At 39.1% G+C, this 18335-nt stretch overlaps 1 protein-coding gene across 6 annotated transcripts in view; it reads left to right on the top strand.

Annotated features, from left to right (window-relative positions):
• Positions 1-18335, top strand: part of ROBO1 (roundabout guidance receptor 1) — a 710380-nt gene that overhangs the window by 653888 nt on the left and 38157 nt on the right. For all 6 annotated transcript variants that reach the window (XM_017829046.1, XM_017829047.1, XM_017829048.1 and 3 more), the window contains 7 exons: positions 660-741; positions 913-1081; positions 1180-1346; positions 4946-5067; positions 7501-7732; positions 8981-9102; positions 12534-12705. In XM_017829046.1, the coding sequence (XP_017684535.1) occupies positions 660-741; positions 913-1081; positions 1180-1346; positions 4946-5067; positions 7501-7732; positions 8981-9102; positions 12534-12705 (1066 nt within the window). The remainder of the gene's footprint in view (positions 1-659; positions 742-912; positions 1082-1179; positions 1347-4945; positions 5068-7500; positions 7733-8980; positions 9103-12533; positions 12706-18335) is intronic.

Below are 18335 nucleotides of genomic sequence, written 5' to 3'. Positions count from 1 at the left end.
CTGTCCAGCTCATCTGGTGAGGCTGGGATCTTAGGAGGATAGCATTTCTTTTGGGGGGAAAAAAAGAAACTCTTATGAAATGTGATTAAGTCACATATGGACAAATAATCCAACATTCAGGACTGGATGAGAATAGCATATGGAGATTCCTTTTTGGGTCTGCTGTAGATTGAAATTTATACTAACACAGGGAACCCCATGTGTACCCTGTGGAATATTTAAGCTTTGATTTAAGGATGACATATTCTCTAGTGCTCAGTCCTGATAAATCCCCAGGCATTACTTATGTAGAGGGTTGACAGTTGCATGGGGTCTTGTCATCTGAGTTCCTTCTCAATTTATTTGTTAGGACCTCTGCAGAGTAAGGAATAAATGCTACAAAATTTGCTTTCACTTTGTTCATTACAGAATAGTCAACACTAAATTAGAATGTGCAGCTTTTCCAATTCTGTTGTGACTGCTCAGAAATAAATACCCATTTTCCTTCTGCAGCACACAAAATCATAACTTCTAATGGAAGAAGTTTGTAGTTCGAAGTTTTTGCAGCCTCTAATACATTCATCCATATTCATGGGGGTACATAGAGAGCTGTAATTACTTTTCTAGCCCACTGAGTGCCTGATTGTTTCAAATATTTATTCTGCTCTTTCCCCATTCAGCTGGGTGACACCGGTCGGTACACCTGCATCGCTTCAACCCCGAGTGGCGAAGCTACATGGAGTGCATACATTGAGGTCCAAGGTAAATCAATTAGGGTTCCTCTGCAAGGAGAGAATACATAAAGGAAAATCAGCAATTGAAATGCAGAAGTTATCTGACTCTGTCATAAATTGCCAGTGCAGATGTGAACAGCACTTAGCTTACAGCTGCGTCCTGTCCATATTCAGCATTTCTCTCTCTCTCCTTTGTCAGAGTTTGGAGTCCCAGTGCAGCCACCAAGACCCACTGACCCAAACTTGATTCCTAGTGCTCCGTCAAAACCCGAGGTTACAGATGTCAGCAGAAATACAGTGACATTGTCATGGCAACCTAATTTGAATTCAGGTGCAACACCAACCTCTTACATAATTGAGGCCTTCAGGTATACGAGTCTCGTGATCTTGCTGTACGCACGTTTGTGTTTAATATGTTATTAAAGAAGCACATGCTAACCTGCTGGTGTGTGTGTTTTATCCTTAGCCATGCATCTGGGAGCAGCTGGCAAACTGTAGCTGAAAATGTGAAAATGGAGAGTTTTGCAGTTAAAGGGCTGAAACCTAATGCAATTTATCTGTTCCTTGTGAGAGCAGCTAATGCATATGGACTAAGCGACCCAAGCCAAATATCTGATCCAGTGAAAACTCAAGGTAAGCTTTTGATACTGAACATTTTGGGTGTCCACAGCAGCTGTCACAAGTGGACTAAGCAATACCAGATGGAGGAATTCTGGTAGCTTTTGACTGTCTGCCTGTCCTGGCTATAATGTATACTACGGTAAAATACTGTGTTTAAAATTGCATTTCTCTATAACATAGACTCTGACAGCATGTTGTGTTGCCTAAGGGAACCCTAGTATCTCTTATCCAAAGATAGTTACATCTTGCAGAATAGCAGCTCCTGTTAGTAACAAAAGTAATCTCTGTTTTTCTGAGTTACCACACAAATCCTCAAATTCCATGGAAACGTTATTACTATGTTCAGTGAATCAAATGAGGCTTAGGACTGAGACAGAGAGAGAAAAATTACGTAATCTAAGTTGATTTCTGCTGCATTAGGAAAGAGAAAAGTTTAAAATTTGAAGGAATTTGACATCATGAGCCAGTAAAGAAGAGTTTTTGGCAGTATGTTAAAAGTATTTCAATAATACAACTGTTGGAAGTAAAACAGTAGGGAAGAGAGACAATGCTTACAGATAGCCAAGTGAAAGAAAAGGCTGGGTAGAAGTGGATGAAGGAGTCATCCACCAACTCCAGCTGTGACTGAAGTCCAGCTATGGACTGAATCCAGCTGTAATGTAAAATTAAAAATAGCTGTGTTCACTGTAGCAAATAAATGACACTTTGGATGATGTACAGGGAATAATACATTGCAACTTTGAAGCCTGCATTTTCCCAGTAGAAATCCTTACATTCTTAAGAAGGGAAAACTAGAAATACTCTTTTTCAAAGGAAAAGTGATACAGATGATACTTTTTTTGTTTGTTTGCTTTTCTGCTCTTCCTACTCACTGCAGAAACTGACCCATTGGCTTATTAAGAGTGTCTGTGTTATATATTTGTTTCTTTGTTTGCACAAGTAAGTACATGTTTGTTTTTGAAAGGAAGTTCTGTAGAGGAAACAAAGCATTTTCTTTTGGTGACTTCTAGTTTTTTCGGTAATTGGTCTGAAAGCAAGTCTTGCTGATCTCCCCTGGGGAGTGACCAGTTTCACATTGCTGTCTTTTGGTATTATGCGTTTCTCCTGATGGATGACAATTTCAGTGGATATATGTAGACAGCAGAGGGGTTACACAGGTTCCTAAGTCTGTTACTAAGGAAAGATTTAGTAACCTTTTACTGATTCCTGATTCCTGGAAATAGAGCAACACATGTTATTATGTGGGCAGGCTGCAGTGTTCTACGGGAGTCTGTTCTTCATGGAGTGTAGTGCAGTTTCATTCCTGAAGACGAGGTATTGTGTCTGTCCCAAATCAACTGATCACTGACCTGATTCTGAGTAACAGTAAATGTTCTGTTCACTCAACTGAATGGTTTATAGTAACGTGGAAAAGCTTTGCTGTTCTCTGGGCACCTAGTAGAACTGAAAACCGGAGAGCCACGCAAAACCTCAGTGAAAATAACAACCAGTACATGAAATCTTCTTCAACAGTAAGAAATACAGTCAAGTGTCAAGTTCTTCAAAGAGGTTCTGCTCTTCTTCCAGTATCATTTCAGTTTTGTTTAAGTTGTGGTCTAGCTAAAAAAGTTCAAAAATTTCCCAGTTCACTTTTGTCTAGAGGGTGGTATTGTCTTGCTATAATGCATGTCCAGTCCAGGAACCTAACTTAGCTTCATCTTTACACTTTACCAACATTACCAACCACATGCTTGGGTGTTATCACTGACAGTCCCTGCCTTGGAAGCTTGGAGCTGAAACAAGGAAACACACACATCATTGTATAGCACAGATGTGCAAATGGCTGAGCCTGTGAATAGATTGATTCATATTGCTGATGACTCATCTTTTATGACTAGCGAAGATAGAACTAATTATTCCACTGACTTTCCTCTTACATTCTAAGCAGGGTGATGTTTAGGCAACACTCCAAACAGAAGCTTCTATCTTTAATGCTTTCAAACTTTGGGAGGAGGGAAATACTCTGATAAATGGACTGTTTGGCAGAACATACTACATGTGGAAATAGCAGTGACTCATTGGAGAGTTTTTTTGTTTTGTTGTTTCGTTGTTATCAGTGTTGCTTGCGAAGAATCCAGATTTGTCACTCACAGACTGCACGCAAACCTCAGTTTGCTTCTTAAACTTTGAAGAAATACCAGCTTCTTGTAAAGGAAGAAGAGGTTTCCTATGTTGAGGAAACCGAATGATAAAAGTTGAGAGTGACATAGGCTTTGTGTGAATGAGAACTATATTTCTGGAAGGAAAGCAGGCCTCATGGCTTGTCCTGATGCAACCTTACAATGGTTTTACTAATATTTAGTCAGGATTGAAAGCTGGTAAATGGAGAATATGACCACCATGCAAAAATCATGTTTTACAACTGTTGCACTCACTGATGTAGAAGACACTTAGTAAATGCATCATCTCATCTTTCAAGATAGTCTGCACACCTGCAGTGACTTATTACAGTAGTTGTACATATATATATATATATACAAAAATTCTGTGTACTTTAGCACTTCTTGAAAGCAGACAGCTATGGAAATTCCCAGGCAATTCCAATCTTCAGAGAACAGAACCCTTGAAGATTTCCTGATGTTGCTTTCTCACTAGAGGAGGTCCGGCAGGGAAGTAGTAGGGCTGGAGCAAAGTTTATGTAATGCATTACTCTATATCTGGAATTAGATTAATTAAAAAAAAAAGTAAGAATTTCAAGTACTTTTCATGAATTTCTCAGCCTGTGATTTTTAATGATACTCAGCATGGTATTTCTTTAAAATTAAGTGATCAAGGAGAGAGGTATGAAATCAATACAGAAACTGTGTCACTCTGCTGTCCATAGTATATGTCTGTTTTAGATACACTGTTAGTTCTGCCCTATAAATTTTATGCATCTGACAGTTATCAACTTCAGTTAAATATGCTTTTCAAGGGCTCAGCATACAAAAGAATATGTTTCCATTGTACCATTGAGTATTTTGAGAGGAATTTGTCCCTTCATTGATACGAACAACTCTTCTAGCTATAAGATGGACCAAGTATCAAACGATGCAGACAGGACTCACCCAGGCTCTGCCTCCTGTTTACAGAAGCCACTTACCATCAGAGAAGCTGCAGCCATGTGACTAATTTTTCTTTTTCTTTGGTTGTTACATGATTTTGTAGTTAAAAACACTAAGTTTGCCAGGAATTTATGTGAAGATACAGCTTTTGGTTCTGCCATTCTTTACAGGTTTCCTGATCTCTTGGAATTTGCAGAACATTTTTTCTTCCCAACAGGAAAGAATAAAGAAATACTGCTTTAGCCATTTACCAAAGCCATCCTTTAGTGTGGTGTGTCTTTTTCTGCAGCATTTCCCTCATGTTTCTCTCTGAAGAAGTGCAGTGTATTGACTTGGTACCACCTCAGCACTGGTGATTTGCTCAGGAAAATATTTGATGTAGTTTTTTTCTTACCTAATTGGGAAGTGCTTAGGGTAAACTTTGTAGGTGATAGCATCATATACTTTTTGATACATTCATTTGTGTTTATGTGTACTTATTTTAACAATCATATGTACTTGTGAGAATGGAATCTTAAATTATTACAGATGTTCCACCAACAAGCCAAGGTGTGGATCACAAGCAGGTCCAGAGAGAGCTGGGTGACGTGGTATTACATCTGCACAACCCTACTATCCTTTCTTCCTCCTCAATTGAAGTTCATTGGACTGTGAGTATAAATCTGTGTTATGGTGGTGGTTACAGGTACTGCTGAATTGTCCTGCTTTGACTGCAGTGCAGTCACACTTCAGGAAGCTGTATGGCTTGTATGCTTGCAGATCCTTTTTCTCTGGAGTGAAGAGACTTGGGCTTTGCTTTCCCACTTCATTAAATTTTGTCCCATTTTCCCCGTCTATGTCCCCATAGAGAGTGCTGTTTACAACATGGTGAGAGTTTCAGAGTCCTCCTCTGGAAGCTAAAGGACTGATCAAAGGCCTCCTAAGTCATGTCATTTGAAGCCTTTGCACTGCTTTCAGGAGGGAGTGTATCAGTCCCCTAATGAGATAGCACGGGCACTTCCCTGTCTGTCAGTCACCAGTGCAGAGAAATACTGCATAATTCTGTTTGAAAGTGTTACCTCCATCCTACAGACATACTGACAAACACACCCAAATCCATATAGCCTCATCTGAACCTATGCTTCCCTGCTGTCCTGGGAGTACATATGGTACAGAGAGAGGAGATGAAAAGGGCAGTGTCACATTGGCGTGTGGTGGGAGGCAGCAGGAAGTTGGCCACGTGGAGGATATCACAGAGGAAATGAGGGAGTGAGGAAACAATGCTCTAGGAGTCCTGAAGCAAGGAGGATGGGAATATACATAAAAAAAGATTCGGGTAGACTTACAAGGTTGAGGCGTCGGTGTGAGAAGGGATTAAAAATGGCTCACTGTGAGAGACTTTTGGCAATCCTGAACTAGAAATAAAGACAGAGGGTAATGTGGGAAACTGCAAATAGTGAACAATGAGGTAAGAAAATGTAATTCAAAGAAGAGCAGTTTTAAAATGAAATGCGGAATGAAGAAAAAATTGGGGATGTAATACCACGTACAGGGGTAAAACCATAGGGAGTGAGCTTTGAGGTCTTTTTACGACTTCCACCGGAACATGTCAATATATTGATGGGGATAGTGTGGGTAAGCACAGGCTGCAGCCCCTGCCATGTCATGGCAGGGTTTTTTGAACAGGAACAAAGGGATTTTTGACTTTGTAGAAGAGCCGTAGCCCAAAGCAGTCCTGGTCCATGGCCAGGGCTTCTCAGTGCTGCAAGAATACCAATAATATGTGCTGCACCATAATACAGTAATACTGTTGCACAGTAATTACACTCTCACCTGCAACATGGCCACCTGCAGCAGGCAATCTCCTGTTTTAGCTAATAACATTAAAACATCTTCAAGGTTCCTAGCACGATTTTGCTTGACCTTTCCTTGTAGAACAGCCTTTTCCAGAAAGGCATTTTTTGTCAGTCTCTGGGGTAGCCTGTGGCTTCTCTACAATTTCAAAAATAAGCATTACCTCACTTTCGGCTAACACACAGATTCTTTATGTGATTATTAAAAATGAAATATGTTGCTTTTCGGAGTAAAATTGCAAGCACACAGTTTTTTAATATCACTGTATGAGATTTTTTGAAAACAGGGAAAGTCTGATGCACTTTAAAAATTTTTATTGTGGTTGTAATTGGACTTTCTTATCCACTAGAAATTGAAATTGGTAGTTAAAAGATAGTGTATGCTTCATGACAGATCACATGTATATGATAGCTTTCTGTTTCAGTTATAGCCAAACATATTGAATGCACCCTTATTTACATTAAGATCTTTTTCTCCATACATTTGATATAAAATTACTTTGGTCTAAAAAGCGCTCAGGAGCACTAAGCATCAGCTTGATCTATGTTTCCAAGTCTCATTCATGTTGCCATACTGAGTTTTATGAGCCTCCCCAGAGCCCTCTTGGAACAGCCCTTTCCTTCCATCAGAACATCCTTCTGATGAGGGGGTGGACATGGGGGAAAGCGCTTGGACAGATCTGACAGAGCCCAGCCACAGCCATGGAGAAGGTGCCAGCTGGCTGTCCTTCCAATTCACTTTCTCCAGAGTGAAGCAGGCAGGAAGCAGTGCTCATTGCTTGGGTTTTGGGAAGCTTCTACATCTCAAGACGGTTGGCAGGCTCTCTTTGATCTCCATATTCATCACCCTGAGCTGTGGCACTGTAGATCCCTCTTTCCCTGTGTGCCCCCTGCGCTGCTGTGCAAATTCAGGTGGGCAGAAGTCTGGCCTGTGCCGAGCTGTGTCCCCCTGTGGATGCAAAGACTGTTCGTTTCATGGAGCCGAGACATTATACAACTCCATTATCCGCCTTTAATGCCTTCCTAAATCCAGGGAAACCAGCACAGTTCTACCAGCATCAAACAGATTAATGCACTTGCGAGTCAGGCCTGTAATTTGCTGTAATGCAAGAAGCCTTTGTCTGCTGTGGCAGTGATGTTTACTTTGAGTAACACGAGCGGGGTGGCCCAGGGACCGGGCACAGTGTCACGGGCATCGTCCCTGGTTCCTGTCTGTTTATGGACGTGTTCTGTGTTCTGCTGTCTTGCCAGGTGGACCAGCAATCCCAGTACATTCAAGGATATAAAATTCTGTACCGGCCTACACCAGCATCCTACGGAGAGTCAGAATGGTTAATCTTTGAAGTGAGGACTCCAACCAAAAACAGCGTTATCATTCCCGAGCTGAAGAAAGGCGTAAACTACGAAATCAAGGCTCGCCCTTTTTTTAATGAGTTTCAGGGAGCAGACAGTGAAGTGAAATTTGCAAAGACCCTGGAAGAAGGCAAGTAGGAGCCAGACTGTCTTCATCTTTCCTTTTTGAAGTAGCAGTCTGGCCAGCTTTCCTCTGATATGTTCATTATTTGATTTTGTTTGAAGTGTGTGCCGTTTGAGAGCAGCAATCTGTGGCAGAGGAGGCTGTGTCGGACTGATCATTATGTGAATTGTTTGGTGACACAGAAGTAAATATTCAGAGCCAGGCACGAGAGACAGAGAGAGAGGGATGTGCAAAAATCCCCTCAAACACACAATGGGAAATGCGCTTCTTTATCTTCCCTGCAGTGTGCACTCCTCCCTGCTGAGTTCATGGGCTGGTCACAAGTGACTTCTGTCAGATTCAAGCACTTGCTAATCACTATCTTGAGTAGATAGCAGACACCACAGAAATCATCAAAGCACTGCAGTTGAGGGAATGGAAACCATGCTTTTTAGAAGGCTTTTGTATCTGGATCAATCAGTGAGACAAAGTGAAAAGATGAATGAAGGCAACAGATATAGTGGACTAAATTATGCATTTCCATCTCATACATGTGTTAAAAAGAGAAGGTTCATAAAGCTCTTCCTTTTGTTGCTGCACAGGCATAATGAGTGTGCGAGGTGGCCAGTGCCTTCAGTGCCTCTTCTAGGGTGTACCTTTCCCCTTCTGTCCTCCTTCCCCATTATAAATGCCCTGTAGCTCCAGTTTATTGCTGCAAGTGGTTCAAGAGGTGTGCATAGCTGCATTCGTCCCAAGCATCAGCTAAGCATCCGGTTTTTAGGAGGACTATTTCAAATGCAAACCATAAATTATTGTTAATATTTGTGTTAACACATGCTGTCCTGATTTTAATAAGTTTCATATTACTCATTGTTATTTACACACTAGAGGAAAATGAAGTTTAGATTGGGGTCAGTTTAGAGTCTTTATTTTTCAAAAATGTTGGTGCTGGGTGAGATGATTTGAGACCATTGATGAATTCAATGCTCAAGACTGTGACATTCAGGTAAAATGGTATCTGAGCTTGGAGAGTCTAGTGATAAGTGTGACTTTTCCTGTCCTACACAGCAAGACTACTGCAGAACCCAGGAGCCTGGTTGCAGTTTGACACACTTTCCTTCCATATCATTTTACCCTGTAGTCAGGGCTGCCCTCATTGAAGGATGGGGCACAAAAGATTGCATTTGTATAGCCCAGAAACCATCTTCCTCTTTAAAAACCCTGCTTCTGGGTGTGACAAACATAACTGTTCAATCCTTCTTTCCAAACAAACAGCTCCTAGTGCTCCACCTCAGAGTGTGTCAGTAACTAAGAACGATGGGAACGGGACAGCAATCGTGGTCACCTGGCAGCCACCCCCTGAGGACAACCAGAACGGGATGGTTCAGGAATATAAGGTACTGCTGGCATGCCTTGGTCCCCTGGCAGAGCGAGCACGGCCAGGTAGTGAGGGATGGGCTGTTCGTGGGTGCTTGGCTCCATCTTCTGGTTACTCAGAGAAAATGGGATAGAAAATCACTGCTGTGACTCAAACTCCATATTTAGTAGTTCTGCCTAGATGGTGGAAAGGCAATTAAAACAGCCTCCATAAATCAAAGCAAAGGGTCAACACTCTTAATGAAAACAGATACATCCTTTGCCTTCATTAAAACTTGAGAAATGCACACTCAAGTAGAGGGGGAACCATACCTGTATGAGAACCATTTTGTGACTCTAAGGCATTGGCCAAGGTAGTAAATATAAACAGGCTTAATGAGTTGAAAAGCTTAGGGATAATAATTAACAGTGTTAAGATCTGAGTAAATTATGCATAACTGGGTAGTTGAAACAAACGGAAAACTTTCAAGAGAAGAATGTGCTTGTATAGTAATAAATCTATTTAGTGTACAGAAATTTTTCTTTTCTTCCAAACACAGTTCTCATTATGCTATTTAACTTTTAACTATTTGAAAGTACATCATAAATATTTATTATTTGATGTTCATTTACAAACAGTTCAAATTTTTTTGTGATAATTTACATAGCAAAGTAAATGAAGCTTATTTTTCCTAAGCAAGCTACGGATGTTTTGAATGTCTAGTTGTGGATATCAAGTAAGCTTTGTAGCCATGGAGAGGCAGGAGCTTTGGTTTCAGTCTTCTGCAAATGCGTATGATTGAGAAAATCTTTCAAATGAGAATGTCTTGGCTACTTTTCAGGTTTAAACACAGTGCTATAAACATATATTCCTAGCCATCAAAACTCATTCTGATGTTTCTTTTCCCTGAGTAGAAATGGAAAAGGGAAGAGATTGCTAAGCTTCATGGTCAATTTAGAATAATAAAACCCTTTTCAGAATCTGATCAACTGGTAAAAAAATCCATTTATGGCTTAGTTTCAGATATATAATGTAATTGGAAAAAAAATACTTGTGAAGTTATTTCATTTAAAGACAGACCTTGAGCTGGAGAGATGGAATTATTTCCAACAAGAAACTACATGAGAGGAATGTTAAGGTTGCAAGGACACCACAATAAAAGTCAGGAAATTCCCATTTCCAAGTAGATATAATACCTACCCCACCTGCTAGCATTCTGAGGGAATAGGCTATCAGATGGAGGAGCAAGCATCCTGCAGTGCTTGTGTGGCAGTAGATGGCACACTGGCACGTTTCACATCTACGTTTCTTGTGTTGATGCTATTATTTTCCTTTGTGCTTTTCACCACGGACAGAAAACAGACACAATGAATATATATGTCATTGCTCTTTAAGTTGCTACGGGTAGCTACTGGTTTTGTCTAAAAACTAAATAAATGCAGAACTAGTTATTTAAGATTAAAAACTAATAACAAGAAAAAAAACGAAGTCACGTGAAATTTTCTCTTTTTTGCTTCCTTTTTTGTTTTTCTATCTTTTATGTTTTCTCCCAGAAAAAAAAAAAAAAGGATATGCATATATGTGGGAATTCATTGTTTTCTCAGCAACTCAAATCAAAGGCAAGAGTATACCTACTTTAATTAAAGGATAAACTAAATAGGAAGAAGTATACCATCTTAATTGAAGAAGTGTCAGTATCACAAACAAAAAGCCAGAAATGTGAATTCATCCTTGTTTTATAGCACTCTAAAAGTTCGTTTTCACTTGCCTATTGAGGTATACAATCAATATAGTATTGTACTGAACAACCTGAAGTTTAACATAACATTATTGTTTCTTTTCTCATGCATTTCTTCATGTACTTGAGTGCCTAAGAACAAAACTTTTTTTCTGAGTTAGTGGTTCGTAGTTACGAGCACATAATAAATTGTTTCCATTGTTTGCATATGCACCATTTTACAGGGTGGCAGTAACAATTTCTGTGAAAATTACTGCAGTCAAAATGTAGATTTAAATGTTTTCTTTGACACTTAATCGAGTTCCTATTTACATAAGAGCGTTTTCATGACCATCCTCTAGGATCTAAGAACAGTATTAGTTACAATTTTACTAGAAGTACTGACTGAAAAAGTCTCTATATAGTATCAGAATACAAACCGGAGATTCTCTTTGTGTGCTCTGACCTGCTCTGCAGCAGCACTTATGTATATCCTGTGTTGGGATTCGATTTCAAAGGGACTTAAAGTACATTTCACATCCTCACAGTGTCCCACTAGCCTTGTTTCAACCCTTGGCATTCAGAGAAGGAAAAAGGGTCTTACAGCATCCTGAAGGTGAGATAAAATTTCCAGTGTCCAGGCAGAAAGGGCCGTGGCAATTGTTCTACATGTGAAACTGTAGCTCACTCACCTGGCAATCTCCACTGCAGCAGAATTGCACGAGGGATTTAAAGCAGCTATCTGGGTACTAAATCTTTTAGGAGCTCCATATGTCAAAAGCAAAATCTTCCCTCCTATGTACAATCAGCCCAGGCTCAGAGGTACTGCTGTTCTCAGCCAGATTTGCTTCTTTACAGATAAAGTACTGAATTTAACTAATTTAACTTTCTGGATAGATGTTCTTTGTAGAGCAATACATTTGTGGAAAGGGGACAGAACCGAAATCAACACAGCTTCATCTTTTTTTTTTAGCAGATCTAGATTGGCTGCTACTTCACCTTGAGTTGTTCAACCATAATCTTAAAAAGCATTTGCCACATCAGTGGTTGAGGCCTACAAGGATAAAAATATCTCATCATCTTGTTTCTCCCATATCATTTAATGTCACTGATATAATTTGCAAAGTGGTGATTTGAAGTCGCTAGACCTGTATCCTGGTCTAGATCTCAAAAACTGAGATCTGATGTCATGCTGTTGTCTCTCAATTAGAAGACAGAAAATCACTCAGTCTTTGCCTCTTGCTGCCATCTTTAAAAAAAAAAAAAAAAAGAAAAAGATACCATTTGGATTCCAGCATGGCATCAGTTCTCTTGTGATGTCATGTGATGAAAGACTTGCTCATGCACTTGAGTGATGAAAGCCTTGCTTGATAAATAATTCCTGAGCAAGAGAATGGCAAATTCATTTAACCGAATGCTCTTACTTAGCTGTTTATGTGAACAGTTCTTGGCTAAGGGGCTTCCTTTTCTTGTTCTGTGCTACTGATGCTTTTAGTTTTATTAACACCAGTTGAACTCTGAATGAATTATGAAAACGCATCAAATAATTGTAGTAGTTGGATCTGCTCTTTGGAACAAAAAGTACCTTTTCATTATTCGCAGAGTGCCTAGGACAGCAATCCATGACTGCAGATGTAGTGACAAAGTGTAAATTCCTTTATCCAGAAGAAGAGAATGTGTCATTTTTCCTTCTGCTTATCCTTCGGTGCTGAACGTTGAACATTTATACATACCATGCACTTACTTCCCCTCAGGTTTGGTGTCTTGGCAATGAAAGTCGATACCATATAAACAAGACAGTGGATGGTACCACCTTTTCCGTAGTCATCCCCTCCCTAGTTCCTGGCATTCGATACAGCGTGGAAGTGGCAGCGAGTACTGGGGCAGGACCTGGAGTGAAAAGCGATCCCCAGTTTATCCAGTTAGGTAAGCTTGCTGGTAATCCTACCTCTTGGTTTCCATGATTTCTGTTTGTTTACTTTTGTCTTTTATGGCACCGGAAATACTTTCAAGACAAGTGAAATAGATAGCGTTACTTGATCCTTGGAATAGCAGGATTTGTCATTTCTGGTTTAAAACTTCCCTTAGAACTGCATTCTAAAGATGGGGTTATAACAACACGGTTTTTTTAGTCTCCCAGTTCAGGAGTTTGGTTGTTGACTTTTCAAAGTGAATTTTCAGCCTTAAGACTGGTGTAATAAAACATGTAGGGGAACATGAATCACTGAGTCTTGAATCACTTTAGTTTAGGGATGTAATTTGTCTTGATCAGATTTTATCTTTACTGAAAAAAACCCCAAACAACCAAGCATGCTAAAATTAGGCACAATAAATATCAACTCTGTGTGAGGGCTAGTAAATAACCTGAGTACAGGAAAAGGAGGTACCCAGATGATTTACAATAATCTTGACCTAATTTCATTAACACCAAACATCTCTGTCATAAATGCACATCAGGGGCGTTGCTCCTGGAGCTTTCTGGGAGAAATGCATCTTTGCTGTTGGTTACCTGAAGATTACTTGAAGTAGCTTTAAGTGTAGTCATATTCTGCTTTACTAGTATGCCTGAAGCAAAATACCTTATCCTTAGAGTATATAGTTGTGAAAGCAAACTCAGCATGGTGCTTTGGGCTTTATGTCCCGTCTGTCTCTGTATCATTAGTAAATCTTCCTTCTTATTTCACTTGTATTTTAAAATCTATAATTAACAGCATGTGAAAACAAGGCAGAGCAACTAATATGGAATATTATATGTACATTTCCTTGGCTATTAAAGTGAAGTCCCTCTTTAACTTAGTTAAATTATGCAGGCATATGACTCCCAATTACATTGATAGAGATTTTACAACAAAATTACACAGTGCTTCTATGATATTCCATTAATGTGGAATTAGTACAGGAAAACCCCATGGTTATTTGTTGGATTGCTCTTTCTTACGGCCAGCTACCATTCACAGTTTCCTACAGTCAGTTTTCCAGTCAGCTTTCCAGGCTTAAGTTCTGAAAATTCTACATTAGTGAGGCTTATGAGGATAACCTCAAATGTTCAAATCCAAAGATTTCATAACTGCTTTTTTTTTTCCCCATTTCTCTGATGATAAGCAAGTACTAAATGAAGGTGAATTTTGTAATGGAGCTTAATCACTTTGAGGTTTTGGTATGTGGAAAAAGAAACAAGTGAGACTGTCAGGGTAAGATTTTTGCCTGCTCCTGGATTCCTGGCTTTTACTGGCACTATGTTAGAAAACAAGAAGCAATCACACACCTCAAAAGGTGTTTAGATGTGCAAGTCTAGTAGAATACATGTATTTCCTTGTGGTTGGAGTTTGCTTTCGTAGTGTTCACTGCTTGCTTCTAATTGACATGGCCAGTTCTAGATATGCTGTAGTAGATCCCATAATTTGGTTGTTTCATGGCAAAGATCTGAAGACAGGAGTCTTGTGGACATCATGCCACAGGAAGCATCACAAATAAATACCTAGACAGTGCTGCAGAAGGCTGCTGAAAATTAGTACTTAAATTTAAGGAGTAATATTCTTTGGTAGCACAGATCAACCTAAAATTATCCAGGTAGAAGAATGGCTGCAGTTTATCCAACTCTACCCTGTGATACAAGTTCCCTCAAGGAACAAGCCCCCTCAAGGAACAAGCTCCCTCAAGGAATTGCGTTCTTAGTTTTTAGAAGTGCTCCCAGCGTGGGGGTGGAACATGAGAGTTTTCTGGTAGCTTTCTGAAGAAAGGAAATTAATTTGTTGATGTCATCAATTGGCACTTTTCACCAGCAATAAATTACATGGTTCCAGAGAGAGGGAAGGGAGACCAAGGAGGGGGAGGGAAGAGGACTAGGGATGCTGCTTTTAGAAGGTTTGAAGCTGTCCTCACTCCCTGTACCTACATGCTCTAGGAACTACATACTTGCCACCAACAGCTTCAGGTTTCTACATTTCTGGCACTGACCCCAACTATTCCTTTAGGAAGTCTTTTCCTGATATCTGAATTAGTACAACCTTTCCTTTTTTTTAAAAAAAAAAAAAGTAAAATAAGAATTCCATGTGTGGAAACAGAATATACTATGTGATTTAGAGGTTCACTTTTTTAAAGGAACTTTTCATTAAAATCTGACATCTCTCTCTGCATAATGTGTTTTTCTTACAAAAATGTGAGACTAGGTTGTGGCTAGCTCTGGAGCATCCAAATAAGAGGGTTTTTTTCCTCAGTGTAGCCTACTGTCTTGTACAGTGACCTCAGTTTGAGCCTATGTGCTGTGTGGGGTGCTCCCCACAGATGAGACATGCTTGGGCAGAGTCTCAGCCAGATGTGTGACAGGGGGAAGCTTCACCTTTTGGAGGCCTCCTTCCAGAATGAGAGCAAGAGGGGAGGACAGGAGACATTGGATTCCCTGGGAGCTGAGGCGTGCAATCACAGTCCCATGCATCAGCTGAGCTGTGATAAATGACCTTGTGCACACACTTAACCTGTTACAAAGACAGGTACAAATTGTAAGCTCGAAGCTTTTTCATTTTCCACGTCTCAGCTGACATGAAGCAGCTCACTGAACTGTGGTACCCCAGACTTCCCGTGCCACCAGGGACAAGACAACAGTATGACTTGCTTGTTATTCATAAAATCACCTTCCAGTGTTTAAAATCATGAGATCAACTGAAAAATCATATGCCTTCTTAAAGCACACACCCCCCATGAGGCTTCTGAATTTTCCTCTAGGCTTTTGAATGACCTTTTAAAGCCTTCTGTGGAATTCCAAGGACCGGAAAACAATTTGTTTGTTTATTTTAAAAGGAAATGTGCTATTTTACATAAAGAAAGACTGCAAGAGCTTTGTTGTTAGGGAAAAAAAATTATTTTTTGAGACCTAGACATAGCTTGCTGTATTATGCTTATAATACTGTGCTGTGGAGAAACAAAATCATAGACTTTCAATAGACCATTTTTACCTTGTCACAACACGTAACTTGAAGGCATCGTTTATAAAAATGCTTTATATAAAAAGATGAGAATTGGCACAACATTTTTTTGCTGATCTCTAGCCTAACTTTTGCAAAGTAATAGGTTACCACCTATGGGAGCTTGGCAGTATTACCTATGCTTGTTGACAAATAAGTAGTGACATTGGAACATATTGCAGCACACTTTGTTTCCAGTACCAGCTCTGAGAAGCCCTACAACTGTGGTTAATGTTACTCTCAAACACACAATTTGTATGAATATATGGTATGCAGTTATTTGTTTTTAGATATCTGCACAATTACTACACAATTAAAGGTTGAGCGTAATATTCAACCATTGGATGTCTCAAGTGTACAAAACACAAGAAAGTCTCATCAAATCTTTCTTATTCTAATTGCTTCATTTAGGAGATGTGATTTGGGAACTAGCTAGCATGTCTTCAGGGCATTCTATCAACCCCTTTTTTCGTTGATATTTTTGTTTGTGGCCTGAAAACGACTTGAAGAAAATAATCTTTTTTTTTTTTTCCGTCTCAGCAAACCAGTTTGGTGCTGTCTCCTCCAACTGTATGTTATAAGATAGAAGTGCAATAATGATATTTTACCAGTTTTGGAAGCATACATAACTAGAAAGGAGACAAAATAGCATATTCTTATGTTGGTAATATTTTACCAAATAATTTTCATATTGCATCACGGACATATATTTGAGAAGACACTTGGACAATATGTTACAGGTTCCAGGTGTTTTGCAAGTTTTTAATTGTGAGAATTAACAGTGTTAACAGCACTTAGATATTTCTCCTTATTGTTTGTACATTTTGAGTACTGAATGAGACACGCATGTGGAAAAGTACCATTCCATAGGTTGTACGTGTGCAAGGCCAAGTTAAGATTCTTTGCACACCTGTGAACCTGGAATTTCCAGTCTTTTTTGAATCTTTGGCATTCTAATCTTAATTGTATACCAATCTTTAATTTATGCTTTAGCAACTTAATGATAGTTTTTATGTTATTATTATTTATATGAATATTTAACATCAGGGAATTAGAGGTTCCAGTTCTTCTCTGTGTAAATTCTAATTAGTTTTCATTGAAGTTTGAAACTTGGAGCTTCAAGACAGTCAAATCGAGTAGCTTATGAGCAATAGCCATAGCAACATTATCTGTGATTAAAAAGAATGCTCTTATCTTGGGGCAGAAGAAGGCATGAGTCACTGTGATAATATGCTGGTTTTAGGGAGTTGTGGGATCAGCCTGCTCCAACAACTCTGAGGCATTTTCAAGTACATTAAATGCTGTGGCTGCTGCTCTGGCAATAGGATGCACTTTGCTGTAGAATGCTTATATTCACTTATTATTTTGGCACATCTCCCCAAGGAGTGCAAGCAGCAACAGGAATGTTCATTATGAACCATTTATATTTCAATCAAAGCTTCCAGAAATTTCCTGGGATGAAGAAAAAGTACTTTTTTTTTGTTGTTGTTCAGGAGCTTTTTTCATGACTGATCATTGAGGATTGAGGGCTGTCGTGGAGAGGGAAGATGTCCTTCTCAAAGAAAGGCTTCTGAGATAAAGTTCCTGGAAATTTTTAGGGATAAGGAGTTCACTAGATTTCATTCCCTTTGCTTTATATTTAGCTTACTTTCTATTCTTGAATTATAAGAGAAGTAGGACATGGGTCAAATGGGACCTCTTGAAATCCCTTCCATCTCCTTCTGTCTGATGCTGAGTGTGAATATAGACACATTTTTCTCTTCACTATGTGTGTAAATAAATACCAGCTAATGGAATAGCTCTAACAGTCCACTCATATACAATGTGCCATAAACCTAATTTCTTAAAAGAAAGTATATTATTTTGCTTGCAATGACAAGTCAAATAATAGCATGAAATTAATGTTAATTAAAAATTAGAATAATAAACGTTCAAAGAGATTCTGCAGGATTTTATAGTCTTCAGACAGGCATTGACTGAGCAATGCAAAATGTTTCTGTATGTGAAAGTACTGTCTTTCTGTATGGCTGAATGGTTGACATGTTTAAAAAGCATTCTTATTTGTTTTTTGAGTTAGTGATTATTTTCTTCTCCTGGATTTATTGTTTTAAATATATATATTTTAAGGATTAGAGAAAAATCTTTATTAGTCTTCTGAATTTATTCAGGACCATAGATTCTCCATAAATCTTTTGCTCTATTCCATTTCATTGTAGAAAGTAGTGTAGCTGTTTAAAAATGCAGAAATTATGCATTTTGAAAAGAGACTGATGATGCAAGTTTTCATATCTTAATATGGCCTCAGCTGCAGAGAGACAAAAGATGAGATAGAGAGTGACAGCTTTAATTCATTGGTCACAGTATACTTTATACATTTAAGCCCATCTGGCCACTTGTGTGGAACTTCACTTGGCTGTCTCCATAAAATCTGAAGCAACCCATCTTAACCTTGCACAAATAGGCATGAAATCCATAAACCCAGCAGACACAAAGGGTGTATTAGTAAGAAAAGAATGAGTCTGCCTGGTGAACTTTCAGGCTAGGCAGTGCACTTAGGATCACAGAAGATAAAGGGACCTGAAATATGAAATAAAA

The sequence above is a fragment of the Lepidothrix coronata genome, unplaced genomic scaffold (assembly GCF_001604755.1).
Source record: "Lepidothrix coronata isolate B3197 unplaced genomic scaffold, Lepidothrix_coronata-1.0 Scaffold157, whole genome shotgun sequence".
NCBI classification, from domain to species: Eukaryota; Metazoa; Chordata; class Aves; order Passeriformes; family Pipridae; genus Lepidothrix; species Lepidothrix coronata.
Note: the sequence above shows the minus strand (reverse complement) of the source record. Positions and strands in the feature narration are given on the sequence as shown.